The sequence below is a fragment of the Equus caballus genome, chromosome 11, assembly GCF_041296265.1.
Source record: "Equus caballus isolate H_3958 breed thoroughbred chromosome 11, TB-T2T, whole genome shotgun sequence".
NCBI lineage: Eukaryota > Metazoa > Chordata > Mammalia > Perissodactyla > Equidae > Equus > Equus caballus.
Genome location: NC_091694.1, coordinates 15076230 through 15104224, shown reverse-complemented (window position 1 = coordinate 15104224; position 27995 = coordinate 15076230). Strand labels below are relative to the sequence as shown.

At 43.9% G+C, this 27995-nt stretch overlaps 2 protein-coding genes, 1 long non-coding RNA gene and 1 pseudogene across 11 annotated transcripts in view; 2 read left to right on the top strand and 2 right to left on the bottom strand.

Annotated features, from left to right (window-relative positions):
• Nucleotides 1-46: 46 nt before the first annotated feature.
• LOC111775611 (uncharacterized) lies at nt 47-8791 on the bottom strand. Its single transcript, XR_002811391.2, has 3 exons — nt 8656-8791; nt 8065-8155; nt 47-186 (listed from the first exon to the last, which is right to left on the bottom strand). It is a non-coding gene; the product is annotated as an uncharacterized lncRNA (long non-coding RNA).
• Nucleotides 703-2371, top strand: LOC100064280 (ubiquitin carboxyl-terminal hydrolase 21 pseudogene; annotated as a pseudogene).
• On the top strand, nt 7914-27855 carry MILR1 (mast cell immunoglobulin like receptor 1). 9 transcript variants are annotated; one of them, XR_001380642.3, is made up of 10 exons: nt 7914-8049; nt 8142-8186; nt 13377-13646; nt 16675-16959; nt 18604-18714; nt 20825-20914; nt 21443-21499; nt 21620-21688; nt 22104-22316; nt 27492-27855. XR_001380642.3 is itself a non-coding variant. In XM_014739278.3 (10 exons), the coding sequence occupies exons 1-9, from the start codon at nt 7983-7985 to the stop codon at nt 22154-22156; spliced, it is 1047 nt and encodes a 348-aa protein (XP_014594764.1). In that variant the 5' UTR covers nt 7914-7982; the 3' UTR covers nt 22157-22184; nt 27492-27855. The 9 variants fall into 9 exon arrangements, 7 of the variants coding, with proteins under 7 accessions (XP_014594764.1, XP_014594776.1, XP_070083147.1 ...); XM_014739278.3 differs by having other exon boundaries at nt 22104-22184; XR_011423159.1 differs by lacking the exon at nt 21443-21499.
• POLG2 (DNA polymerase gamma 2, accessory subunit) overlaps nt 17283-27995 on the bottom strand; it is a 32558-nt gene continuing 21845 nt past the window's right edge. The window contains exon 11 of the mRNA XM_005597266.4: nt 17283-17877. Coding sequence (XP_005597323.3) covers nt 17814-17877 — 64 coding nt within the window. The 3' untranslated portion in view covers nt 17283-17813. The remainder of the gene's footprint in view (nt 17878-27995) is intronic.

The following is a 27995-nucleotide window of genomic DNA, read 5'->3' as shown; positions in this document are numbered from 1 at the left end:
CTAAAGAAAATTTTCCGTTGTGGGTAGGCCCTCAGTGATCACGGGTAGGGGAGGAGGCAGAGGTGGTTTGTCTTCTGTTCTGAGGACAATCTGCCGTAGCCAGGGGTGGCTAAGCATCGTGGTCGGTGTCCCAGAGCTCCCTCTACCGGCTGGAGACTGAGGTCTCTTCCTGAGCGGCTTTTCCATCTGTGAAACAGAACTCACAGGGTTATTATGAGGATGAGGGGAGCTGGCCCATTTGATGGGCTGACCCCCGCCCCCCGCCCCCCAAGGAGGTGCTCAGTAAGTGCTAGATCTTTCCCTTTGTTCCTCAAAAGACTCTAGAGGAGAGCGCAGCAAACTCAGAGAGGCAGGAAAGATCCTGGTGAATCCATTCACAATGGAGTTCCGGAATGGTGAGCCCCACAATTAGGAAGTCACCAGCCCAGACCAGGCATGAACACCAAAGCTCACTAATCACAGTGGCGGACAGACGGAGCAAGTCTCAGGAAGAACAAGAGGACCAGTGACCAGGCGGGACCAAAAAGGACGGTGGCAGCCCCTGCAACAGGAGAGATCTGGGCAACAGCTGCAGCCAAAGCTGCAGCCTGGCCCACAGGGGAGCTGCACAGGGTGCAAGGGGGTGGCTCTGAGCTGGGGCCTCATCCCAGCTGGCCTCCCCCACTGCCTACCTGGGGACAGGTCCAGCCTGTGATGTCCACAATGCCCCAGGCCTCTGAGCACCACCTGGGCTGACTCGAGAGCCACCTGTTAATGTCCAGCCCAGAGTGGGATCCGAGCTACCATTTGCCCCCCGGGCCCGCGGCAAGGAGCGCAGAAACCCGTTACAACCTCTGCCTCCCCTGTCTGGTCCCCCTGAGGAACGGCTCAAGAAACTGGAGCCAGGACGAGGACCAACCTCAGGCCCTCGTCCCAGAGGCCCTCTTTGGGCATCTCATGGAGTTCCCCTTCCTGGCTCACTGCCCCCAGCTGTGGCTCTGCCTGTCCCATCCAGGACGAACCTGGCCCATTCCAGGTCTGTGAGCAGTGGAGACTTGCATCCAATGAGGACTGCCTTGGGAGGGCACTGTGGCGCTGGAAAGCCAGGGGCTGCGCTGAGCCGCTTGGCACTCTAACCCAAGTCACCCACTTTGAGACGTAGCACCTCTCTCCGCCACCTCGGGGCCTTTCCTGGGCCCCCCACCTTGCTCAGCATATGGACAGAGCCCCCTGCTTCCCATGGCTTCTTCCACGTGATATCTGCCCGGCCCTCTGAGCCTTTCTACTTTGATGACAAGATGGCTCACCACATGCTGCTTCTGGGCTTTGGTCACATTGGCCTCCCAAATCTGGGAAATACGTGCTTCCTGAATGCTGTGCTGCAGTGTTTGAGCAGCACTGGGTCTCTTCGGGACTTCTCTCTGTGAAGGGACCTCCGGCAAGAGGTGCCTGGAGGGGGCCGAGCCCAAGAGCTCAATGAAGCCTTTGCAGATGTGATTGGTGCTCCGTGGCACCCTGACTCCTGCGAAGCTGTGAATGGTGCTGGATGACGAGCTGTCTTCTGGAAACATGTTCCCTCCTTCTCTGGATACAGCCAGCAGGATGCCCACAAGTTCCTGAAGCTCCTCATGGAGTGGCTGCACCTTGAAATCAACCAATGAGGCCGCCGGGCTCCGTCAGTCTTGGCCAACAGTCCAGCTCCCTTCTCCACCCCACCAACGGGCTCTGCTAGAAGAATCTGAGTTAAGTGAAGATGACCGAGCCAACCTAACGTGGAAGTGTTACGTGGAGCAAGAGGACAGCAAGACTGTGGACCTGTTTGTGGGCCAGTTGAAAAGTTGTCTCTAGTGCCAGGCCTGTGGGTATCGTTCCACGACCTTTGAGGTTTTTTGTGACCTGTCCCTGTCCATCCCCAAGAACAGATTCACTGGGGGCAAGGTGTCTCTGCAGGATGGTTTCAGCCTTTTCACCAAGGAAGAACAGCTGGAGTTGGAGAATGCCCCAGTGTGTGACCAATGTCGCAGAAAACATGAAGTACCAAAAAGTTGACAGTACAAAGATGCCCCCGAATCCTTGTGCTCCGTGTTAATCAATTTTATGCCTCCCGAGGATCCATCAAGAAAAGTTCAATAGGTGTAGACTTCCCACTGCAGCGACTGAGCCTAGGGGACTTTGCCAGAGATGAAGCCAGAAGCCCCACAGATCAGAGTATGTCCTTTACAACTACTCCGGCGGGGTCCACTATGGCCACTACACAGCCCTGTGCCGATACCAGACTGGTTGGCATGTCTACAATGACTCTCGTGTCTGCCTTGTTAGTGAAGACCAGGTGGCATCCAGTGAAGGCTACATGCTGTTCCAGCTGATGCAGGAGCCACCCGGGGGCCTGTGACACCCGCTTTGAGCCCCACCACCTGTGAAACCCTTTCAACACCCTTAAGCCCCAGGCTCCCCATTTACCTCAGAGACGTCTATTTTTGTGTCTGTTTAATCGGGGAGAGGGGAAGGGGTGGTTGTAACTCCCATTATTTTTTTTTATTAAAAAGTACCCTTCCACCTGGAGGCCCCCTTGTCTCCCGGCCCCGTGTACAAGCTCCCCAGGCCCCTGCCCGTGTACAGCCCCCAGACCCTTTACAATCTCATTTTTTGTGAGTAAATTTATTAAGGGGAAAAAAAAAAAAAAGAACAAGAGAAGGAGGGCGAGGTGAGCAGCTGGCCTGCGAACCGACCCGATCTTCCTTGAATCCTCAGCAGCCCCCTCCCTGGCAGGGCAGGGGGTCAGTGGACATCACTCCAGGGCCCAGGGAGAGCCACCTTCTCAGCAGCAGCCCAGGCCATCCTGGACACAGGACATCTGGAGGACAGGTAACACGACAGGAGCCCCTGCCAGCCCTGCCCTGTGAGGAACCACCAAGCTGCCTCCTATAAGGACACCAGCATGACTGCATCTTAACTAACGACATCTGCAGAGACCTCAATTTCTGGATAAGCTCGCATTCTAAGCCTCTGAGTGGATATGCAGTCTGGGGGGCACTATTTAACCAAGTACAGAATCTGTGGGAACAAATAAAAAATGGAATGAATAGTGAATTGCAGCTGGGAACATCATCTGCTATGATGCCTGAGTCAGAACAGCTCAGAGTGTCTTTTTTACACTGTACAAGAAACAGTACAAATAAAATAAATGATTTCTATTTCTGGAATGGAAAACAATTTGATTGTTATAACAAAAATATGAACAGCACCCAGAAGTTGTATTGTGAATAAAGAGGGCTCAGAAATTATAATGTGGAAAGTTGAAAATGCTAAACATATTTAGTCAGGGGGCCAGCCTGGTGGCGCAGCGGTTAAGTGCGTTCGTTCCACTTCGGTGGCCCGGGGTTCCCCAGTTCAGATCCTGGGTGCGGACATGGCACCACTTGGCATGCCATGCTGTGGTAGGCGTCCCACATATAAAATAGAGGAAGATGGGCATGGATGTTAGCTCAGGGCCAGTCTTCCTCAGCAAAAAGAGGAGGATTGGCAGCAGTTAGTTCAGGACTAATCTTCCTCAAAAAAAAAATAATTAATTAAAAAAATATTTAATCAGAATGGTCATCATATTCTGGCAAAGTTCATTGCTCTAATAAATTCTACAGTCTCAGTGAACAAAATTATGAAAATAATACATTGAACTTGTTCATGCAGGTATTGAAATAATAACAACTCTGGAAAATTTTAAATCACAATTGTATTTATAAAGCAAGTGAGAATATTCAGAAAATTCTATCAGAATTTTTAACACAATCTAATCTACAGTTTTAAATAATTAAGTATTTTTAGACATTAAATTAATAGAATTTCAAAAAAGAATAAAAAAGCATGGGTGTATCATTATGACCTAAATTAGCAGAACTCCTTGTTGTAAACCGTAACTATTGAAATAAGAAAACAAATTTCGGAAAATTTATAAATTAAAGCAATAAAATTTCCATCATTTTCCCCAAAGCTTCAACTATTTCCATAATATATATTTTAAAATTACTTAAAATATTGGGGCCGGCCCCGCGACCAAGTGGTTAAGTTCGTGCACTCCACTTCGGTGGCCCAGGGTTTCGCCAGTTCGAATCCTGGGCGGACATGGCACTGCTCATTAGGCCATGTTGAGGCGGCGTCCCACATGCCACAACTAGAAGGACCCACAACTAAATGTACACAACTACGTACCTGGAGGCTTTGGGAGAAAAAGGAAAAATAAAATCTTTAAAATTACTTAGAATGTAAAATCCAACACTTTGAAAATAGTTTAATTGGTTTTTGCGCATCTCTTAAAGGGGAAGGAACATCTGAAATACTATATCCAAATTCTGTTGTCACTGCTTGAGAAACATGGTTTCAATGACTCACGAAAATCTTACTGGATTTTGTACAGAGTAGGAGTACTGGACAAGGGTAGAGAGGAAATCTGGGAAATCTGGAGTTTCGGCCAAGATTTTAGGAACTGCTCCTAGACCCTTTGGTTGGGTGGCGAGCGAGTGCTGTTGAGCTCCCCTCCTCCAGACTGGGCAGAGTGGCTCACCCTCTCAGGAGGACAGCTTGTCCAGAGATGCCTGGGTGGCTCTATGCAGACACCCAGCCAGGCCCAAAAGCAATGACTGAACAAGGAGGGGGTATAAAAACCCAGCTCCCTCGCCACAAGATGGATCGAACGCCCTGGTATACAACTCACACCCCAGCTCTCCCTGTGGGGGCTGGCCGTGGGTCAGCTTCAGCTGAACCCTTATCTTTGCTTAGTTTCTTCTCCATCCTGTCCTACTTGCCAGGCTCCTTCCCTTCTCCTTCCATCATTCCCGGGATAAAGCGCATACCCAAGAATCCCATCTCAGGCCCTGCTGCTCAGGAACCTGTCCTCAGACAGGCGGGTCTAACCCTCCGAGGACCTCTCTGAGTGATGTAACGAAAGATGCGAATCATGTCAATCACTTGAAATATTGTCCTGATAAACTTTTTATTTACCATCTTTCATCAAATAAACGTCAGAGAGAATTAAGTAATATATCTCAAGACTTGGGAGTCGAGATAACGAAAACTGGAGGCTTTGGGACCTTGTCCTCACAAGCTTGCGGTCCTACACCTGCTCAGTCGCTGTGCAGACTATGAAGTCTTGCATGTTCGTTTTAATGGAAATGGTAAAATCTTTGGAAAATGAAACATTTTAGGGAGGTTTATCCTTAATGAGTGATGTTCTAACAGAGATTTTTAATACTTTTAGATTTATAAGATTAATTTGATGAATGAAAGAGAAGTGGAAGATACTATAAAAATGAAGGAATACGGCATGCTCCTTGTAAGAAAACAAAGTATCAATTCCAAGAGAAAAATGATAATATTTTAAAATAAATTATTATATGTAAATGCATTTGTTTGAGGGAAAAAGTGAAAGTAAATGATTTCTAAAGTCATTTATGTTTATTAAATCCTGACACTTTACCAAATGGTATTTATAAAGTTCTGTGGAAGGATAAATAAAATTAAACCAACGGATCAAACGATTTTTGTGACTTAGAAATGTAAGATAATAGAAATACTAGATATAGAAAATTTTCAAACAGCATTATAAGGCCTGGAAGATTTTTAAATTTTGTCATTGTTATTGTTCATCAGGGGTTGAGGATTTAAACTATGAACAATATCATTGATGGGAAGAGGAATTCTCTAATTATTGAGGCTACATGTTATCCAATGGGCACCAATTTTCAAGGAATTCATTGGAAAATTTCAAGGCAGTTTCTCATGTCAAATGAGCCCTGTCTTGAAAGACTATCACTTCTAAATATCAACAAAATTTTGGAAATTATGAGAATGACTCAAATAATGATTTGCATGAAAATTTATATCACTCGTTAAGTAGTTTTGTAATATGGCTTGGTTTTATTTAGAGAGAAAGCAGGGGTGGTGGTAGAATATATTTTTAAATTTTTGATCCATGCATTGAATTGTATATTTATATTACTCTACTGGTTGTTACATATTTTTAATAATACCTCTGTACACCTCATAGAGGTTTTGTAAGGATTAAAAGAGATTATAACTATAAAGCTTTTAGACAACAGAAAGGAATACACTAACTTTACTGTTTGTATGACTATATTTATTGGGGTTTTTTTCCTGCATTTTTTCCCCAAATGCCCCCAGTACATAGCTGTATATTTTAGTTGTGGATCCTTCTAGTTGTGGCATGTGGGACGCCACCTCAGCATGGCATGATGAGTGGTGCCATGTCCGAGCCCAGGATCGGAACTGGCGAAACCCTGGGCCAGGAAGTGGAGTGCGCAAACTTAACCACTCAGCCACAGGGCCGGCCCCTATTTATTCTTATTGATCTTATCAATATGGTGAATTACTGTGGACCATGGCAATGTGGATTTGGCATGATTTGGGTTCCAAGGGACATACCAGATGCATGGATGAACTTTTTCTTTTATTCGAGACTTCACTTCTGATTTATTGTGTAAGCTCTGACACATTACGGTCCTCTTCCAGGGCCTTGCTAATACGCTCCTTAGCAACGTTTGCTAACAGCTGTTAAGTAGCATTTCCTCTGCTTTCTTCTGTTGTCTTTGTGGTCTGCAAGCTTCCTGTGTCAGCTGAAAGTTCCATGCACAGAAATGCCCCAGACACGTCAGCTTTTCCAAAAAACCCCCTGGTCCTTCCAGGCATGACAGTTCTCAGGACCCCAGCCCCACCCTCTGCCCAAGCAAGGACGGATGAGATGCCGAAGGGGAAAGTGTCAAAAACAAAACCTCTGATTCCCTTTAGCAGAAATTCTGGCACTGAGGGTCATCCCACCAGAGATTAAACTTGTGGGGCTCTTTCCCTTCCTCTCATTTAGTCTAAGAAGCTGCCACTGATGTCACAAGATGAAAATCACTGTCAGTCACTGAGCGCTGTCTTTTTTAGAAGAGTAGGGGCCTGAGAAGTAATGTTTACTGTCAGAAGGGAAGAAAAGCCTTTTATGAACTGAGGGCTAAATAGGATGATTTGCTTCCAGACAGTGGCGGCCAGGCAGGGAGGAAGTGGGGGTGATGGCAGCAGACCTTGGCTCTGCTTAGACCCCCAGTGGGGGCTAGGTGTGGAACTGGGAATGACTGATCACCACAGTATGGAAGCTGGGGAGCCTGAGCAAAGAGGACCTGGGGTGAGTTCATACTGGAAGTTGGACGATGTCCTGGAAGAACCTGTACCTGCACAGGGACCTGGCTTCCCCACAGAGAGGGCACCTGGCCACCGTGTGAGACCCACAGGGCCAACCCTTGGTGGCAACAAGAATCAGTAGTCCAAGTGGCCCAGCCAGGTGACAGCTCCCTCTACTTGGGAAGCCCCCCACCGCTCCCCACTTCAGACCGGTGACACCGGAATGAGTGGCTTTCCTTCTACATACACTTCACAGCGCTTAGAGAATTCTGGATCGGATAGAACTGAAATCATAAGCCTCTCCAGGTTGTAATTTAGAGACTCTAAGACTGCTGAGGCCCTTAATAAAATTCAGGGTCCCAGGTTTCATCCCCAGTAAGTCCAGGGTGGGGCCTGGGAACCAGCATTTAACGCAGTCAAGTATTTCTGATGCCATGTTTGTGTGTGTCTGCTCTAAACAGTCAACGTTTGCTTCCCAAGACTAACCCAAACTTCCATTAAATTTCTTTTGCTATAGGCTGAATGCACAGAGAGATGATCAGGTGGGTTTACACAAAAACAATATCACAGTCATATTTTTCTATTTCTTTTTCCCACTGCCCAACTTCCCAGCCAGCCTGAGCTGGGGGCTCCCTACACACGTCTCTCTCTTCTGACAAGAACTCCCTGAGAAACACGAGTTGGTCAAACCAACCAGTCATATTGTGTCAAGCTTGTCCACACAACTCCTATTTCTTTGACTTGGTCAAAAAAGAGGAAGTTCTCTAAATGATTCATTGCTAAGGTTCCGCTGCACCTCCTTTCCCTCCGCTCCGCTTTCATTTGGGAGAATGTGGTGCCATTTGAACAAACCGTTCTTTATGCAACAGTTTGTTGGCATTTTTTCTTTGCTCACGTGTAAGGCTCACTTACTGTTTTGAGGCTTGAATCTCCAAATCAGAACGTAATGTGGAAGAAGAGTTTTCTCATGCTCCTTTTCTCCCTTTCAGCTCAAACAGCCGCACTGGATTGTGAGACGATGAAAAAAACAAATGGTGAGTTTCGTTTACTTCTCTCACGCTAAAACCGTTTTCACTGAAATGCTAAGATGAACAGCTTTAAACACGATCACTCGTGAATAACTTTTTCCACACTTTTAGATGAACAACTGAAGAGTAAAGTTTTTTCCATGCCCTACTGTTTAAAATAAAATAATTCCAGGGAGGGAGTTGGAGCCTGTTTCCTGAGACTCAGAGACAAAATATTGAGATTGTTTTTACATCGAAACGTTTCTTTCTCTGTTGTATTTTAATGAGAAAATCAACACATAATCATTGTAAAATAATTCAACCAACACTAAGAATATATATTTGGAGGCAGTTTATCAGCATAGAGCTAGACTAACCGGGATTGTGGTCTTAACCCTGTTTCTACCGTTTTCCAGCTGGCAGCCTAGAGCCCTGAGACAACCACTTTAAGCTTAATTTCTTTCCTCTGTGAAGTGGGGCTAACGAAAGCACTTACCTGGGAGGGTTGTCGTGAGGACTGAGACATGACACGTCCCTCCGCAGAGTGCCTGGTGTATGGGGAGCCGTCAGTAGATGCTAGCCCAGGTTGTTGTTGCCACTATATAAAGTGTGAAAGTTCTGTTACGCCTGCTCCAATCCCTCTCCCCTCTCTACTTCTAGAAGCAATCACTGTTAACAGTCATTTTCTCTTTAATATCCTAGTCAACACACTCTTCTGTGACTTGTCTTCTTTTTAATTAACAATATATCACAGCCATCGATCTAAGGAGTGAATGTAAATTTAGCTCCTTTTTTCAACAGCTGTATGGCATTTCATAATATGGCTCAGCCGTAATTCATATAACCATCTCCCCATTGATTGTGCCATTTTGTTTTGTAATACAAACAATTCTGCAATAAACAGCCTTGTACAAAACATCCTTTGTGGACACATGAGAACGTGAGCACATCTCTGTAGGATAAAGTCCTAGAAGTGAAACTGCTGAATCAAAGGGCGTGTACATTTGAATTGTTACAGATACTGCTAAGTTGCCCTCCTAGAACGCTGAACCTGGACATGGTCACCCAAAGTGACCACTCACATGGGTGAGTGTGAGATTCCCACCTCCTCTCCAACAGTGGATACCATCAGTTTTTAAATTTGTGCCAATCTGATGAGTAAAAAATAATACCTGTGTTGTTTTAATTTGCAATTGCCTCATTACTTGTGAGGTTGAGCATGTTTTTCATGTTTATTGGCCATGAAAGCTCCAGCATTCCCATCGAAAGGAAATTTAGGGATGATTACCTGATTGGAAAGAGAGGAGAGGCCTTGTCTTAAAGCTGAGCTTACGTAAGACTGAGAAAATGTTAAGTGTCCAGATCAAAGAGTGGGAGGGGATGGATGGCATTTTTGAGGTGTCTAATCTCTCTGCCACCTAAGCCATCCCTTGGCCCTAACACTTTTTAATGGCCATCTGCATTTCTTCTTCTGGGAATTATCTATTCATATTATTTGCTTGTTTATCTTCTTCTTATCATTTGCCATTGGTTTATGTATATAAAAAGAATCCTTTCTTTCATTTATATTTTAAGTATTTTCTTCTAGGCCATCACTTGTCTTAATTTTGCCATAGAGAAGATTAAAGCTTCCAGGTAGTCAATTTTTTCAATCTTTTCTTTATGGCTCCTAATTTGTGTGTCTTACTCGGAAGAGCTTTTCCTACCGGGTGATATAAAAATGTTTCCCTATATTTCTCTTAATTCTTTTATAATTTTATTTTTTTGTATTAGATTTTCTGATGACAGGTACTTTTTCCCTTGGCATTTTTAAGTAATAAAATACAGACACACAAGCTATCAAAGACTACTGGGATCATGTCAAAAGGACTCAGGAGCCTGACATCGAACTTAGAAGGATCTTTTCGAATAGCGTGACTTCTCAGACAAGGGAAACAAAAGAAAAAATAAACAAGTGGGACTTCATCAGATAAAGAGCTTCTGCAAGGCAAAAGAAACGAGGATCAAAACAAAGAGACAACCCACCAATTGGGAGAAAATATTTGCAAATCATATATCTGACAAGGGGTTAATCTCCATAATATAAGGAACTCACACAACTGAACAACAGAAAAACAAACAGCCCGATCAAAAAATGAGCAGAAGATATGAACATTTTTCCAAAGATGATATACAGATGGCCAATAAACACATGAAAAGATATTCAGCATCACTAATCATCAGAGAAATGCAAAGCAAAACTACACTAAGATAATACCTTATACCTGTTAAAATGGCTATAATCACCAAGACTAAAAATAACAAATGTTGGAGAAGGTGTGGAGAAAAGGGAACCCTCATACACTGTTGGTGGGAATGCAAACTGCTGCAGCCACTATGGAAAACAGTATGGAGATTCCTCAAAAAACTAAAAATAGAAATACTGTATGACCCAGCTATCCCACTACTGGGTATCTACCTAACAACTTGAAATCAACAATCCAAAGTAGCATATGCACCCCCATGTTCACTGCAGCACTATTCACAATAGCCAAGACATGGAAACAATCCAAGCGCCCACCAAGTGGTTACCGGGGAAGTGGGGTGGGGGGTGGACACAGAGGGTGAAGGGGAGCACTTATGTGGTGACAGTCAAGAAATCATGTACAACTGAAATCTCACATTGATGTAAACTATTATGATCTCAATTAAAAAAAATAATGACTCAGAGGCCTAGTTGGAGACACTTCCCATGGACAAAAAATGGGACAATAACAAGAATAATTGCAATGGATTGAAAAAAAATCAGATATGGTTAAATCTATGAGTTCATAATGATTCTTAAACAAAAAATAAAATATTTCACTGTTATAAGATGCTAGGAAATAAATTTATTATTTTCAAAACTGGTCAATATAGGGAGAGAACCACACATTTACCCTACCTTTTCTATGCAAGCTGTACCTCAGTGTAACCAAAGAGTTGACAAGGGCAAGTATCTTTTTATATAACTATTTCAGATAATGAATGAAGAAAGAATAATAGAATTAGTATACCACCATTTTCCAACCACTAAGGAAATAATGTTTCTGGGTGATTATTGTGAAAGCCTGCTAAGAAACAAAAAGAGAGAATCAGGCATTACGTGCCCCCTAATGGAAGTGCACACTACCTGCTATGATGCATTCTTGCTAAATAAAAGCTAATCTGAATTTCATCAAGCCTCTGGACAGGAGACAGAAGAACGTGATAAAGAAAACCATAGGAATATGACCAATAAAATCCAGACCGTGGAACTTGCAATCTTCAGAACAAACGACTTGCAATCTTCAACAAATCAATTGCAGGGGGGATAAAAAGAGACGAAAAGGCCTGTAGATTAAAAAAGATTTACAAAACATATCAACTAATTACAATGGACCATTTTGGATCCTAAAAAAAATCAGACATTTGGGGAAATTTGAACACTACCTAGATATTTGATGACATTTAAAAAATATTGTTAATTTTTAGGTATGACAATGGTATTGTGTTTACTAAAGAGTCCCTATCTCTTAGAGATACAAACTATCAGCGTCCTCCAGCCAAAGATCATCACAGGGACACGTGTGGTTGAACAACGTTGGGTTTATTGACTTGCGGCAATGAGAGAAAATGCATACCATGGGAACCACAGGACGTCTCAGCAAGCGTGTGTTAAAAGGGACTTATGATAAGATTCGGACTTGTGTTAGATGATTTTGAGGAAGATTCAAAGCTGCAGGCTCTATTCAGGATTGGATTCTTTTAGGAAGTGGGAATAATGATATGAGTGGATATCTTAATAATTCTTATCCAAAAGGCAAGAAGAACAGAGCAAGGCTAAAGCTGTCACTGATAAAAAAAAGCAGCAGTCACGCACATTAGCCAGTTTGGGAGGATGTTTGGCCGTTTTTGAGGTTTGGACAATCTTCATATCTTTGTCTGTGTGCAGACATGGTTATGGAGTCAATTTCTTTCTTTCTTTCTTTCTTTCTTTTTTTTTGTGAGGAAGATTAGCCCTGAGCTAACATCTACCACCAGTCCTCCTCTTTTTGCTGAGGAAGATTGGCACTGAGCTAACATCCGTCCCCATCTTCCTTTACTTTATATGTGGAGCACCTGCCACAGCATGGCTTGACAAGCAGTGCGTAGGGCCGCACCCAGGATCCGAACTTGTGAACCCCCAGCTGCCAAGCAGAACTTGTGAACTCAACCGCTGCACCACCAGGCCAGCCCCTGGAGTCAACTTCTTTTTGTCTCTATCCAATACGGTCATAGAGTGGCCTTGTCTGGTATTGGTGTTCTAGTGTGAGTGACAGGTCAGATCCTCACCAGGTCAGTTCCCATCTGTCAGGGGCTGCTATCCTCTTTCTCAATACTGAAATGTATGGATGAAATAATATGCGGTCTGGAATTTGCTTCGAAATAATGGAAGGGAGTGGGGGCAGCTGAAACAGGACCCACCATGAGTTGATAATTGTTGAAGCAGGATAATAGGTCTCTAGGGGATCGTTATACTCTCTTCCCTACTGTTACGTTTTAAATTTCCCAAAATAAAAAATTTAAAATAAATAATGAACAAAACAAGCCACCAGACATAATGTTTGGTCACAGAACCTGGAACTTTAATATTTCTAAGTCAGCATAGCCAGTCTTAAGAGAGTCCACTTCATACAAACTTCCAGTTATAAAATAAATAAGTCACGAGGATGTAATATACAGCACGGGAAATATAGTTAATATTATTTTAATAACTTTGGTAACAGATGGTTACTAGACATCATGGTGATCATTTCATAATGTATATAAATATTGAATCACAATGTTTTATACCTGAAACTAACATCACATTGTAGGTCAATTATACTTCAATAAAAAATATATATGAAAATAAATAAGTTAAATTAAACAACTATGTTTTCCGGAAACAGCAAAAAAAGAGAGAGATCACTTCAGGCTGTCACTGGCAGGAGAGGGAGCAGGCACCAAAGAGCTTGTCAAGGTCTCCCGTCTCTCACTGGAGGGGTCCCTGTGGCTGCTGAGGCTTCCTCACACACTGGTCAGCCTGGCTACGCAGGCAAAGAATGCCCCCCCATTGGAGAGTTCACCAGGAACAGTGTCTCTCCCACCTCGACCCCCAAAATGTGGCTAGACCAACACTGAGTTATTAAAAGAGATTTTAACAAGGACTTTTTCTTGTGTTATTTTGTTTTCCAGAATTCCCTTCTCCGAAAGTGTATTCAGAAACAGATGTGATCATGAAGGGTCAGAACGTATCTCTATTTTGTTCCAACCAGAACAAATCACTACAGATCACCTATGTTATGTTTCGGGGTATGAAACACCTGGGAACCTGGGATGGAAAAGGTGAACCCATGATTTTTAACCTAAGGATCTCAGAAGCCGGTGATTTAGGCCCCTACAAATGCAAAACCCAGGTTTCTAACTGTTCAAGATATAGTCAAGAGTTCAGCTTCACGTTTGCCAGTAAGTAGGGCGCTTGTTCCTCGGGGGCCCTGTGATTTGTGGTATTCTTTCTTGTTCTGTGATGGGCTCTCCATTGCCCTGGGAATACTCACTCACTCAGGAGCCTGGAAAGTATGTCCCTGAGACCCTTATTCTTCATAATTCCTTTTCACTTTCTCTCCCAAAGACTTTTGGCTATTTCAGATAATAATAGGCTGATTGTCTTAGACAAAAAGTTTTATAGCAACAATTTGGAAAATTGTAGAGATCTTTTCTAGATGCTTTATTTGAGTTCTCATCATGTAGGCAAAAAATGATGTTTTCTCGGAAGATTCGAATAAGTCTTAGAATCACTGTTGGACCCAGTGGCAAGGGTCTTCAAAGCTTTAGGCTTTTTCCACCATCTTCTCTTTGCAGTGGCCATTGGCCAGCACTCTTCCCACCCAACTACATCTTATCACTGCTAGATTTACTCTCCCATCTTCCCACCCCAAGTCTCTCACAACCCAGCATGAATGGCCTCATCTGTGAAGGTGATCTTGATAATGGACTCCTGGGAGGGGTAGAGGTGGCTTCTGGGTAATATGTGTGCACTGTACCTGGAGTCTTCTAAACACAGGAGCCCTGACTTACTGATCAAATCTTTGAGTGATTTTCTAGGTCTGTGCTCTCCAGTATGGTAGCCACTAGCCACATGTGGTAATTTAAATTTAAATTCGAATTAATTAAAACTAGATGAAACAAAAAATTCAGTTCCTCAGTCTTGTTAGTCACATTTCAAGTTCTCAGTAGCCACAGGTGGCTGGTGGCTGGTGCATTAGACAACACAGACATAGAACATTTCCATCATTACAGAAAGTTCCATTGCACGCCTCTGCTAGAGGTCAATGGTTCTTAGCTTCTTGGGTTATAAGTGTTTTAAGAGTCCAGTGATAATGATGGGTAATTCCCCTGAGAAATGCTCATGAGACTGCAGATGGAAATTTCTGCATAAGGCTTTAGCAGATGCCACGGGCTCTGGATTAGAACCAACCATCTTAAGACAATTTTGAGCACAAACTGAATGGGAGCCATAATTGTAAAAGAAATGTGAAGAAAGGGGGAAACTCGTGCAAACATAGTCCTAGGATGTCAGATAATGTGAGGGCAGCACCCCAGCTGATAATATTCTCTGGTGGTCAGACTCCTGCTGGAAGGGGCGGCCTGGTATTGCAGAAGGAGCAATGGAATGGGCATCGGGGAACCTGTGTCCCGCCTGCTTCCTGTGCAACTTTGGATATTTCATTTGGATATAGCTTGGATATATCTCCAGTTCTCAATTATTAAAATATGAATTGAGAAGGTAGGTAGTATGACCCTCACATTATCTGATTTTAACTCTGGATGAGAATCTCCGGCCATGGTGGGTACAATGAGGTGAGGAGGGTAGGCATGTGATTGGCAGGGAAAAGGAAAAATTTTATAAGGAAGGGAGCTGCTGAATGAGCCTTAAAACACTCCTTGACTTTTTTTTTTTTTTGAGGAAGATTAGTCCTGAGCTAACATCTGCTGCCAATCCTCTTTTTGCTGAGGAAGACTGACCCTGAGCTAACATCCATGCCCATCTTTCTCTACTTTATATGTGGGATGCCTACCACAGCATGGCTTGCCAAGCGGTGCCATGTCCGCACCCAGGATCCGAAGCGGCAAACCCCAGGCCACTGAAGTAGAACATGCACACTTAACCGCTGCACCACCGGGTCGGCCCCTGACATTTTTTTTTAATATAACTTTTTAATTGAAGAGTTGCAACTCCCCACCCTGATCACTCTGATGCTGTGATGCCCTTACTAGCCCTTACATCTCTCAGGGACGTTTGCATCTTTCCAGTCACTTTGGATATCAATACTTGGTCCAGTTTGAATCATCTCATCTCAGAGAGGAGTCCATGCTCTCTCCTTCCTCATGAATGTTTCGATGCCTCCTTCGTGAAAGTTACAGGAGGTAGATTTCAGTTCGCAGGGAGAACATCCTATTGGTGCTACTCCCAAAGTTGTTTTGTGAGGCCATCATCACCAGGTACCACTCTGTCGAGGATGCTGCCACAAGGATTCCTGCTCAGGGGAGGGATGGAGCCAGGAGACTCTAAATTATTTTCTTTGATTTTTCTTGTACTTTGGTCTTCATGTTTCATTGTTTCTGTGCCAAGTTAATATTGTTAAAAAAAAAAAAAAAAGCATCTGCTTGGAAATTGGCCCTGGCTCTGCTATTTACTAGCTGTGTGACCTTGGGCAAGTTTATTAACCTTTCTGAATCACAGTTGGCTCATCTGTGGAATGGGCGTGATACCATCCACCTTGTAGCACTGTTGTGAAGTGAAAACAGATGATGTGGGTAGCAAGCCTGTCACATGATGGGTACTCAACAACTGCCTTCCTTTCCTACAATACTGTTTTATTAATGAATTTTATAGTAAATCATATGGCTGGATTCACCTGTGAAGTAGGGTGTGATCTGACAGAGCCCACCAGACCCACTTATTTCTGGTTGAGAATTTCCTTTGAATCTATTTGTCAGGGTTACTTTCTGCTTTGGGGAGGAAGTGGAAGATAACGGTACAGGTGAATTCTATAAATGAAACTACAGTTAGAAAAGATAATATTTTTAGATTTCTTTGACTAAAAAGACACTATAGTCTTATAAGGATTGGGAATAGAAGTGCCTCTCAACTTCATACTTGGAAATGAATCTTTGACAAAATTATGCTCATTATCAACAATAAAGAAATTGTGAGTTCTGACGAAAGGCAAGTTTGTGCTCTGATACCTTAAAGCAGAGAGCTGCTCTCCGGCCTCTGGCTTTCTCAGGACGTGGCTCATGCTGCACTGCACAGGGTTAGCCAAATATCCATGGGCCTTTCCCACTGGGCTGTGAGCTTCTTGACTTCTCAAGAAGGGATCCATCTTTGGGTCTATAGCCAGGAATAGAGTAGGGGTTCAATCTACGTTTGTTGACTGAGTGAGTGAACCCAACCTGCTTATCCCTTTAACACACACTTCTATTTTTCTAGACCCAGTGACCACACCAGTGCTGAACATTAGTGCCTTTCAAACAGAAACAGCCCGATACATAACACTCCGCTGCATCTCATACAATGGCTCTCTGCCCATCAATTACACTTTCTTTGAAAAAGACGTCGCCATATCACCTGCTATTTCCAAGAATGTAAGGGAACCTGCTGAATTTAACTTAACCGAGAGGATCACCGGAGAAAGGGAAGAATATAGGTGTAAAGCCAAAAACAGATTGCCCAACCATGCAAAATACAGTCAACCCTTCACCATGCCCTCAACAGGTAAGGGGTGCCTGAGCTCTTTCAACAGGGTCTGGATTTGCTTCCAGAAACTGCAGCTACTTCTCTGCCCGCCCACTTTCCACTTTGGCCACCTGCTTCCAAATGCCTTTTCTTTGGTAGGGTCCACACAAACTCTGATGGGGTTGCTTTCTTCCATAAGGGAACCACAGAAAAGCCTAGAAGCTGGGAAAGGAATGGACCTTGTAGTAGACTTCCTAACTTGACCCTGCTTCCCCCCCTGCCCTTCCACTGCCCAGGGTCTAAGCAATCACAGTAGAATTCGCGTCTCTCCCGAAGCTGCAGGTCTCTTGATTTTCTTTCGCTTTTTCATCATTTTTTATTGACTTCTAACACCTGTACCTGCCTGCTTGGCTGTTTATTGCCTCACTGCTAATGCTTGGTGCATCTAGACTTCAGTACCACCCTTAGCTTGGGCGAGAAGGGCCCCTGTCCCAGTCCTGTGTTTTGGAGGACGCTGCTCTGGTGCTTGTTGGCCATGTACCTTCCCGCAGGCTGAGGAGTCCAGGGGACCATGGGAATGTACCCTCCTGGATCCTATATCTCCACTTTTCCACACCACACTCTGGGTGCTCGAACTCAAATACCCAATCAGATTAGAACTCATCTTCCAGGGCCTGCATAAGTCTATCTCCCAGTTCATCCCCCTAAGGTGGATCACAGTGAGGATGTGAGCATGCCTGGACCTGAGTCAAGAGACCTGTTTGTTGGGGGTGTGGTCGGCATTTGGACGTGTAGGCTAGGGGTTCACGTGCGTGTGAGGCCCCTTCAGGTGTAGGCCAGAGCCTGGTGGGAAGTGGGCCAGGCCAGGGCTGGGGCTGGCTCTCCCCATGCTCTCACGTTCCAGTGCAGAACTCCATGGACTCTGAGAATTCTAGATTCCAGCCTGGTCTTCCAGGCCTTATGAAGGTCCAGCCGTCGAGGGAGGAGAGAATAGAACAAAAATTAGGTTAGCAAAGGCAGTAGGTATGCTTGGGCATTGAAAACTTCACCCGCCCTCATCCTCAGAAGAACAGAGCCCACAGCCCTGTATTCTGTAAGTTCTAACAAGTGAGGCAGCTGTCAGAGTCAGGCCCCAGAGTCAGGCTTTTGCCTATAAATCACAGCATTTCCAAGCTGTGTGACCTTAGGAAAGTCATTTAACCTCTCCGAGCCTTACTCCACTCATTGTAAATTGGCAGTGATACCAATGAGATAAATAAGGCAACACATGCAAAGTGCTCAACGCAGTGTCTGGTATGTAGATAATACTCAATAAACGGTAGCTGTTCGGGAGACATAAATCATGCCAACATGACTAAGGGCTTTGCCTAGTAAGTGGCCAGGCCATACTGAGACTTATGACCCTCACAATGTTGCCAGTAACCAGTCTGTTAAATGCTGTGCTGCTTTTCTCTCCCTTGTATGATCCCTTGTGGAAGATGTACTTGGTCATGACTTTAGAGCTTCGCTGACTAACAAGTCAACTCTCAAGAGTTGCAGGGGTCCGTCGCAGGGCGGGGAGCCAGGTGTGTAGTGACTGGTTAACTTGGGAGACAGTGTGATTGCCCTTTCCAGAACCTCTCACAGTTCAATGTCATTGAAAAGCAGGCTGCGCAGTGACCAGCGAATGCTGTCTTCTTCCAGGCGGAGACAGCTGTCCTTTCTGCCTGCAGCTACTGCTTCCGGGGTTATTACTGCTGCTGATAGTAATAATCCTAATGCTGGCATTTTGGATACTACCAAAGTACAAAGCAAGTAAGTTCTTTAGGAGCTTTTCCATGCCTTTTGGGTACAGACTGCAGGGAAAGGGTGAGGAGGGAGGGAAAGGGGAATCAGAAACAGGATGTGAAGAAAAGGGAAAGAGAAGGAGAAGACGCGAAAGGGGAAGGTAAAGAAATCAACTTCCTGCTCGGTTCCCGCATGGGCTGGCACTTATTTCTCTGGTAAAAGCCTTTCTTATTTAGATTGCTCATGGTCGTGTGGCCTGTGCAGTCACACAGGTCCCCATAAGGCTCTGCTGTCACTGTTTTGAAATTCTTAATGCTTTGTTTTTACTCTTTTAAAAAATTATTTTTAATTTTGGTAAAATATACATAACAATAAAATTTGCCATCTTAACCATTAAGTATACAGTCCAGGGCCGTTAAGTACACTCACATTGTTGTGCAGCCGTCACCACCATCCCTCCACAGAGCTCTTTTCATCTTGCAAAACTGAAACGCTGTCCCCACTAAACAATAACTCCCCATCCCCCGCCCCGAGCCCCGGGCCACCACCCTGCTACTTTGTGTCTCTATGAATTTGACTGCTCTAGGGACCTCGTATCCTGGAATCATACAGTGTTTGTCCTTTTGTGTCTGTTTTATTTCACCTAGCATAACGTCCTCAAGGTTCATCGGTGTTGTGCATGTGTCGGAATTTCTTCAGTTTTAAGGCTGAGGGGCCGGCCCCGTGGCTGAGTGGTTAAGTTCGTGCGCTTGGCTTCGGCAGCCCAGGGTTCCACCTGTTGGGATCCTGGGCGCAGATTTAGCACTGTTCAATCAAGCCATGCTGAGCGGCGTCCCACATAGCAGAGCCAGAAGGACCTGAAACTAGAATATACGACTATGTACTGGGAGGCTTTGGGGAGAAGAAGAAGGGAAAAAAAGGAAGAAGATTGGCAAGAGATGTTAGCTCAGGTGCCAATCTCAAAAAAAAAAAAAGATTAAAGCTGAAGAATATTCCCTTATATATAGATACATGGATACAGACATATATTTGTTTACCCATTCATCCGTCAGTGGACCCTTGGGTTGCTTCCACCTTTTGGTTATTGTGAATAATGCTGCTTTGAACATGGGTGTACAAGTCTTAATAATTTCTTAACAAGAGGCCCCATATTTTCATCTTGCACTGCACCCTGTCAATGATGTAATGAGTCCTGATTGCCAGCTCCTCAAAGGCAGGAGCTTTGCTTTGTACTTTTCAGCATCCTCACTGGGTCTGCCCCTGGGAGGAAGCTCACGACGTGAAGACAAACAGAGCATCCTTCCCCTCTGCCCCACCTTAAGCGCTGCATCAAGCCCCAGGGACTGCTTTTCGCTATTCACACCTGATGACCACCTCTAGTTATGATTTCAAAGTGGCCTTTTCATTTGGCACACAAGAATGGAGGAATATTGAGATCTGCACAAAAGACAGTTTGTGTCACAACATCAGCACCCGCCAGCGAGCTGAGGGGCGCTGGGCAGGCTCCTTTGCCTGCCTGATCCTCAGTGTTCTGACCTGTATGATGGAGCCATGGGAGAGAGTGTATCTGAACTTGAGAGAGAACTAAGTGACCAATGTTGGGCTCCTTGTGCCTCCCTCTGTCTCTAGAGAGTCATAAGGGACTGAGTTGACTTGAAAGTTGAAAATAGATGTCAAAATTTATACATCTCATTCATTTTTAAAACCTGTCTCCTCTTCCTACAGAAAGCCCAGTTCTTGCAAAAGTGCAATTAATATTCTCGATTACTAGCCAGGGCTAAATAACTCAGCTGGGTAATTTACTATCTCTTACAGACATTACAAAGCTTTTTACAGACTGTTCTTTTCAGCAAAGGAAAGAAAATGCGTCTCCAGCCATCTCCAGCGTAATCTGATAGGCAAAGGATGTTACTTGCAGAGCCAGGAAGATAAATCAGAAGGGCTCCTGGCTTGGAGAAGCAGGTGCTGTGGACTTCTCGCTGAGTCCATGGTTTTCCTTCAATAGTCAACAGTTTAGGCAGTTGGAGCAGGTCATCCTTTCTTTCAGAACTTTGGGGACTTCTGCACCTTGGCAGAGGAGATGAGAAAAATGTGGCTGAATTGGTTTAATTTAATGATTCTGCACCAATTTATGTAGGAAAAGCTATGAGAGATAATGCACCCAGAAACTATGGAAATAAACCCATGGAAGTTGGAATATATGCAAATGTCTGTCAAAACCAAGCAGGTAAGAGAACTTTGTTGGGTATTTTTGTTGGTTTTAGGTTTTTGTCTGTTTTATTTTTTTGAGCTCATACAGACACATGGGTAAAAAACTGAAGAAAAAGAATAGAGAACAATGTCTCCCTCCCATCCCTGACACCCAGTTCCACTTTCCAGGGAGCAACAACCAGCTTTTGAAACCCTTCCACAGATACTCTACGTGTATGTTAGCATCCAAATGGTAGCAATGGTAGCATGTCATAGATATGCCATTCTTCCTCTTGATTTTTTCACTTAACATATCTTGGAGATTTTTTCTGTCAGTTCTGAATGATCTGCACTGTGTTCCAACTTCTTTTATGACCATTTCTTAAAGCAGGCATCATACATGCTCGATGGTAAATAGACCCAGGCCCTTGGCCAGCAATGAACACAATCCCAGCCAGTGTTGACTGAGGGCCAGCTACGTTCCAGGCACTGTGCTAAGCAGCTTGCCTGCCCAGTCTGACGCAAACACCACTAACTCCCAATTTACATCGCTCCCATTCTACAGATGACAAATCTGTGCCAGGCTTGGAACCAAGGCAGTGTGTTTCCACAGCCCAAGATGGTAAGCGCTCTCTGCAAATTCTGAAGGCTACGCACCATTGCGAGGGCTAAGCCACTGCCCTCAGGTGATCAGAGACTTGAATTATAGGCCCAATAACTCTGTTCCTTGTCTTTTGCCCAGGGACTGGACACTCCAAGGAGATACATTATGCCACCCCCGTGTTCCAGGAGGTGGCACAAGGAGATCACGGTGAGCAATAACTTGGGATAAGAGATGCTATCAAAATGAGGCAGTGGTCCCTGTGAGGCCACCATACTCTTGGGCCTTAGGAGACCAAGGATGGGATGGACGAGGGCAACATGCACACCGTGTGAAACCAAGAGCACCCACTACCACGGCTCCTAAGAAATCTAATCTCATCAGAAGGGTGGGTGGGGAGGAGGGAAGGATGTTGGGGGAGAGCATCATCTAAAAATTCCAGAGAGGAGGTTGCAGGTGCACTTCTAAAATGTTTTCAAGAATAAATTATTTAATATAGTCCAGGAAAAACCAGTTAACACTTGGTTCTGTCAGGCCACCCAGCTACTAAAATAGGACTTTTTTTAAGAACCTCTATGGATATATATCCTAAGTTTACTGAGTTATTTTCTCTTTTATATTTCAGAAGCCCATAATGATTGTAAAACTGGATATGTCTATTCTGAACTTGTCTTGTGAAATTTAAAGATACAAACTACATCTCGGGGTGAGATGCTTTTCTAAAGCTGATTGACATGGCGAAAAAGCAAACTTGATTCACGCTAAGAAATGTCTCACCTGGTTACCTACAGAGAATCACTGTTTTTCATGTTAAACTCTATTCCATTGGCTCACTCAGGTAATCCAATCATCCAATCCTGTCATCAGCCAACAGTTTTGTCAGGTGGGATCCTGACTGATGACAGTTTTTAAATGCTTTTGCTAGTTTTAGGCATGGACCGTTCTCCACATTTCCATATCATTTAAAAAAGAATAATTGTTAGACCACTGTGCTCTTCCTAAGTGCATCCTGGAAGCATTGTAATGATCATCTTCCCGGTGTCCCTCTCCCCATGAACATTGAAGGCTCAGAAGTAAACACGCAAAGCAAAAACCGTGTCTAAATTCTAAGACAAAAATTGGTGACCTTGAAAATGTGTCTGAAGAAATAGTGCCTGCAGTCACCGTGGGAGGAAGGCAGGATTGTGCCACAAGCACACATGTGCTATCCGTTGCTGTTTAAATTTGCTCTCAGATTTTGGAAGGCTGCAAAAATATTGTGTTGATTTTCATAGACCCTCAGTCCTCCAGATTTAGCTGATGTGAAAGGCGTGTCTTTATGTGCCTTTCCCATCAGTGTCCTGTGCAGAGAACAGCCCAGAGTTGAGTTCTGGGAGAAGGGAGGATCTCCTGGGACTATTGTAACAAATTACCACACACTGGTGGCTTGAAACAACGGAAATTTATTGTCTCATAGTTCTGGAGGCCGGAAGTCCAAAATCAAGATGTCGGCAGGGTAGAAGGTGTTTTGGAGCATGAGCTCTGCCTCATCCATTTGTTTATCAATGAATCAAGTTTCTGCTCTGCTATTATTAAAAAGAAAAAAAAAAAAAAAGATGTCAGCAGGGCTCTGCTCCCTCCAAAGGCCCTACGGGAGAATCCCTGCCTCTTCCAGTTTTTGGTGGCTCCTGGTGTTTCTTGGCTTGTGGCTGCATCGCTCCAATCTCTGCCTCTGTCTTTACATGGCCTTCTCCTCCTCTGCCTTTCTCTTATAAGGACGCTCATCCTTGGATTTAGGAACCACCCACATGATCCAGGATGACCTGATCTCGAGATCTTTAATTCCATCTGCAAAGACTCTTTTTCCAAATAAGGTGACGTTCATAGATACCAGGAGTCAGGACATGGACATATCCCTTTGGGGAGCCACCATTCAGCCCACTACAGGGGACAAAATGATTTCTGGATTGACTCTCTCATCCTAGGAGCTATAAGTAAAATCCAATAAAAGCCAAGAGGCATTTCTAGGGTTCCAGACAAACAAAGCAACTTGAACAAAATTTTTCTGCTCTGCTCTTCTTTTGGGGGGTTGCCTGGGCCTCAGTCATCATTGTTGCCAACAATGGACCCCTAACTAGAAAAATCATAGCTATCAGTTATCAGACACTAACTCTGTATAACATCCTACAAGGCCAATATTAAGTTGCTTTTACAAGTAAGGAAACTTAGACTCAAATGAGGTAAGTAATTTTACAAGGTCAACTACGTCTCCGTAAGTGGTTGAACTAGGAGTTAAATCCCAGCAGAGAACAGCGGAAGCACTGGCTGTGGGGATGGATGCCACACACACAGGTCCAGACGAGTCTGAGGATTTTGTTGCCATAAAGCAGCACTCGTGAGCATAATTTCCCCCCTTTCTCTGTTGCTATTTTTGTTGAGAGGAAATTGGTATATCACAGAGATAGGAGTGTGGGGGCCTCCAGAGTCAGACAGACTGAGCTGAATCCAGGCTCTGTCAAGTCCTAATGGTGTGACTCTGGATAAGTTACCTAACATCTCTGGGCTTCAGTTTTCTCATTTGTAAGGAGAAAGAGAGACAGAGAGAGGGAGAAATGAAACATACATTGTGAAGCTGCTTTGAGAATTAACTCAGGTAATGAATGTAAAGGGCTTGGAATGGGGCCAGGAATATAATAAGAATTCAAAAAAGGCTATTTGTAGTATGATGATGCCTACTCTGAGTCATACTAATTGGCTGCTTCCCTCAGAAACCTTTAAGACTTTGAAGGTCATAAACTTGGTGACTTGGCCATCATCGGCTTCTTCATCTGTCTTAACCTGAGCTCCTTCCTGAAGCAGAGCCTGAGACAAGGACTCGGGTGCAGGTAGTTGAAATGGGAGGTGATCCCCGGGAACAGGAGTGAGGGCCCAGGGAGAGTGAGGCAGAGAAGGGAAAGAACCAACACAAGGGGTGTGGAGGGGCTAGCAAATTAGTGACCATACCAGCAACTGGATTTGATCCTGTTCAGACCTTCCAAGGTCTTAAGTCCAGAATGCCTCTGGGATTCACAGCATGCCCTCAATCGACAGCCTCTCTTTTTCTCCCTGCAAAGCTTCTAAAGCAGTTCATAGAAGCCAGCCAACTCCACGACCCATATAATTACCACTGCCCCATGCCTTTCAAGTGCTCACACTATTGCATAACCGTGTGCTTCACTTTCCGCCTCTGCAGGGGAAAGTCTTGGTAACTGTGAAGCTATCATGTATAAGGGTTGTCACCACTCCCCTGACCACCAGCAACGGAGTCTTCTTACCGTCCATCCAGGGAGTAACTCCATTTCCCAGGGCTGCTTTCTACAACCTTCTGATACCTTGTCTTATCCTGGGCTAGCCCTGAAAGCAGAGTCTGAGATAAGGGCTTCTGTGCAAATAATTTATTTGGGACGTGACCCAAGGGAACAGGTGTGAGGGACTGGAGGAAAAGCCAGTACAAGGGTGCTATTGTTGAGCTGGGCACTGCTGTTGGCAACCGGGGCTTGATCCCACTGGAACTTTCTGAGGAGTGAAAGAACGTCTCTCAGAATTGTCCACTTGAGGACCGATAGTGAGAAGCCTTTAATCCATTGACTTCCAGATCCCATCGGCTGAGGGTTGCCCTAGGAGGGGATGCCTCCCCCACTTCTAGGCTGTGCATTCTAAGCAAGCTTCCACTGGTGTCTCACCCAGGGCACTGGAAAGCCCCAGGGCAGAAAATGAGTGCTACGTGTTGTACACTTGAAGCAACAAGCTGTCAACACAAAGTGAGTGAAGCCTCAGATGCAGCTAGAATCGTAGGTGAGACCCAGAGGATACAGTGACACAGGATACAGAGGTGGCTGGTATGCCATCTCTCAACATTTCCCTTATAAGGACTATAATAACAACAATAATAATAACTGCCATGTGTTGAGCACATACCAGGTTCCAGGTACTGTGAACTCCTTTGTATACTCATCCTCAGGCAGTTCTCACAACCACCCTCTCCTCTCCCAGCTCCCACTTACTGTGACTTCCCACTCCATCTTATTGTACCCTGCACAGACATTCAGCCCCCCAACAGCTTTGGGATTCAATTGTTTAGGAAGGGAAGAAGAGGAAAAGCAGAAGAGCATCTATTGAGTTTTCGTTTCAACAGCTACATTTTTTGATGTCTAGAAATTTCACTTTGGTTCTTTTTCAAATCCACATTTAACTTTTCTTGTTGTGAAATAGAGCACGCATTATATGAAAATGCATAAAAATACATGTACAGTTTAATAAGTTATATCAAGTGAACACTAGTGGTGGAGTGTTGCCAGCAGCCACAGAGCCCTCTGCCTGCCTCTTCGCAATCACAACCCCATTTCCCTGACCTAACTCCCTTTTATGGGAATCACTTCTTTGCTTTTCTTTATAGTTTTACCACCTAAGTATGCGCTCCTATACGCTGTCTTCAGTTTTGCCTCTCTTTGAATTTAATATAAATGGAGTCATATTGCATTTATTCTTGTGTTCTGGCTTTTTTTTTGCTCAACATTATATTTGTGAGATTTATCCCTGTTGCTGCATGTAGTAGTATTGCATTGTTTGAATATACTGTCAGTTATCTATTATGGGTTGTTGTCTGGTGGGGGCTATTACAAATAATGTGGCTATGACCATTCTTATTCTATGAACACGTCTCCTGGTTCCCATGTGCATGCAATTGTGGTGAATATACGTAGGAATGGAATTGCTGGCTCATGGGGTATGTTTATCTCCAGTCTGAGTAGATAATGCCATACTATTTCCCAAAGTAGTTAGTTCTACCACCTTTCCATTCCCATGAGCGGTATGAGAGTTCCCATTCCCTACATCTGCAGCAACACTGGCTCTGCCTGTAATTTAACCATTCTGGTGGGCATATAGTGGTATCTCCTTGTGATTTTAATTTGCATTTTTCTGGTGACCAATAAGGTTGAGCACCTTTTCCTATATTTATAGGTCATTTGGATTTCTTCTTTATGAACTGCCTGTTTGAGGCTCTTAGCCTGTTTTTCTGTTGAGGTGTTTTGAGTTTTTCTTATTTTTTAATAGTTGTTCTCCTACTCTGTAGCTTGATTTCTCACTTTCTTAATGGCGCCTAATGATGAAAAGTTCTAATTTAAGAGCTTAATTTCTCTACCTTTTCCTTTATGATTAGTGTTCTTTCGTGTATGTGTGTCCAGATGAAGAAATATTTTCTCAGCTGGAGGTCATACAACAATTATCCTGTATTACTGTCTACTAAAGGCTTTTTTAGTTTACTTTCATATTTCAGTTTACATCCACCTGGAACTGTTTCTGTGTGTGACGTAAAACTGGCATCATATTTCTTCCCCCTCCCCCGCAGGGATATACCCGGTTGCTCCAGCGCCATCTACTGAAAAGACTGTCCTTTCCCCACTAAACTGCAGTGTCATCTTTGTCACAAATCAAATGTCCATATACATGCGGGTTTCTTTCTGGGCTTTAGATTCTGTTTCATTGTTCTGCTTATCTCTTTCATATCAATACCATAACTCAGCTTTTAAATAAGTCTTGCTAACTGGAAGAGCAAATTTTCCCACCTTGTTCTTTTTAAGAATGTCTTAGCTAGTCTTGACCTTCTGCACGTCTATGTAAATTTGAGTCAGCTTGTTATTTTCTAAACAAAAAAAAATTAACATAATAGGGATTTTGATTGATATTGCCTTGATTTTATAGATCAATTTGGGGAGAATTAGCATTTTTACAATATTAAGTCTTGCAAACTACAAATATCTCACCATTTATTTATGTCTTCAATTCTCTCAATGGTCTTTTATCATTTTCTGCATAAACATTTTGCACATCTTTTGTTAGATTTATTCCTAGGTACTTGATACTTTGATGCTATGCTAAGTTGTATTTTTATTTCCTGCTGTTGATATACAGAAACACAATCATTATTCTTGGTTGACTTTGTATCCAGCAACGTTGCTAAGCTCTCTTTTCAATTTTAACAATTGATCTGTAGATTGTCTTCCAATCTGAGCCCAGAGAACTACTGCTGCTGCTGTGACCGCCGTTGCCCCTGCCACAACTGCTCACACCCGGAAACTGGAGCCCAGACAGTGGGATGTGGAGCTTTGCCACTGCAGCATTGCTTCTCAGCAAAAACCTCCTCCTCCCTCTACCTTCCAGATCCTGTACATGTGCATCTGATTCGTGGAAGATACTCACAGCCATGGCAGCAAGGGAACTGCAAGTTTTTAGGTTTCTGATTCCACCAAATAGGAGGAGGGTTATGACGTGGCTTAAGAGAGCCAATCAAAATATCTACCACACTTGGCAAAATCTCAGTCAAGACTCAGAGTGAAATAAAGGTATTAAGACAAAGACTGAGAAGGAGGTTTTCCAATCACATGTTCTTACTGAAAGAACTACTAACAACTAAACAGTGTACTTGATGAAGCAGGAAATGGAATATAGAGAAAAGGTGCAGGATTCAAGATGTTTATGAGTAAACATAAATGAGACA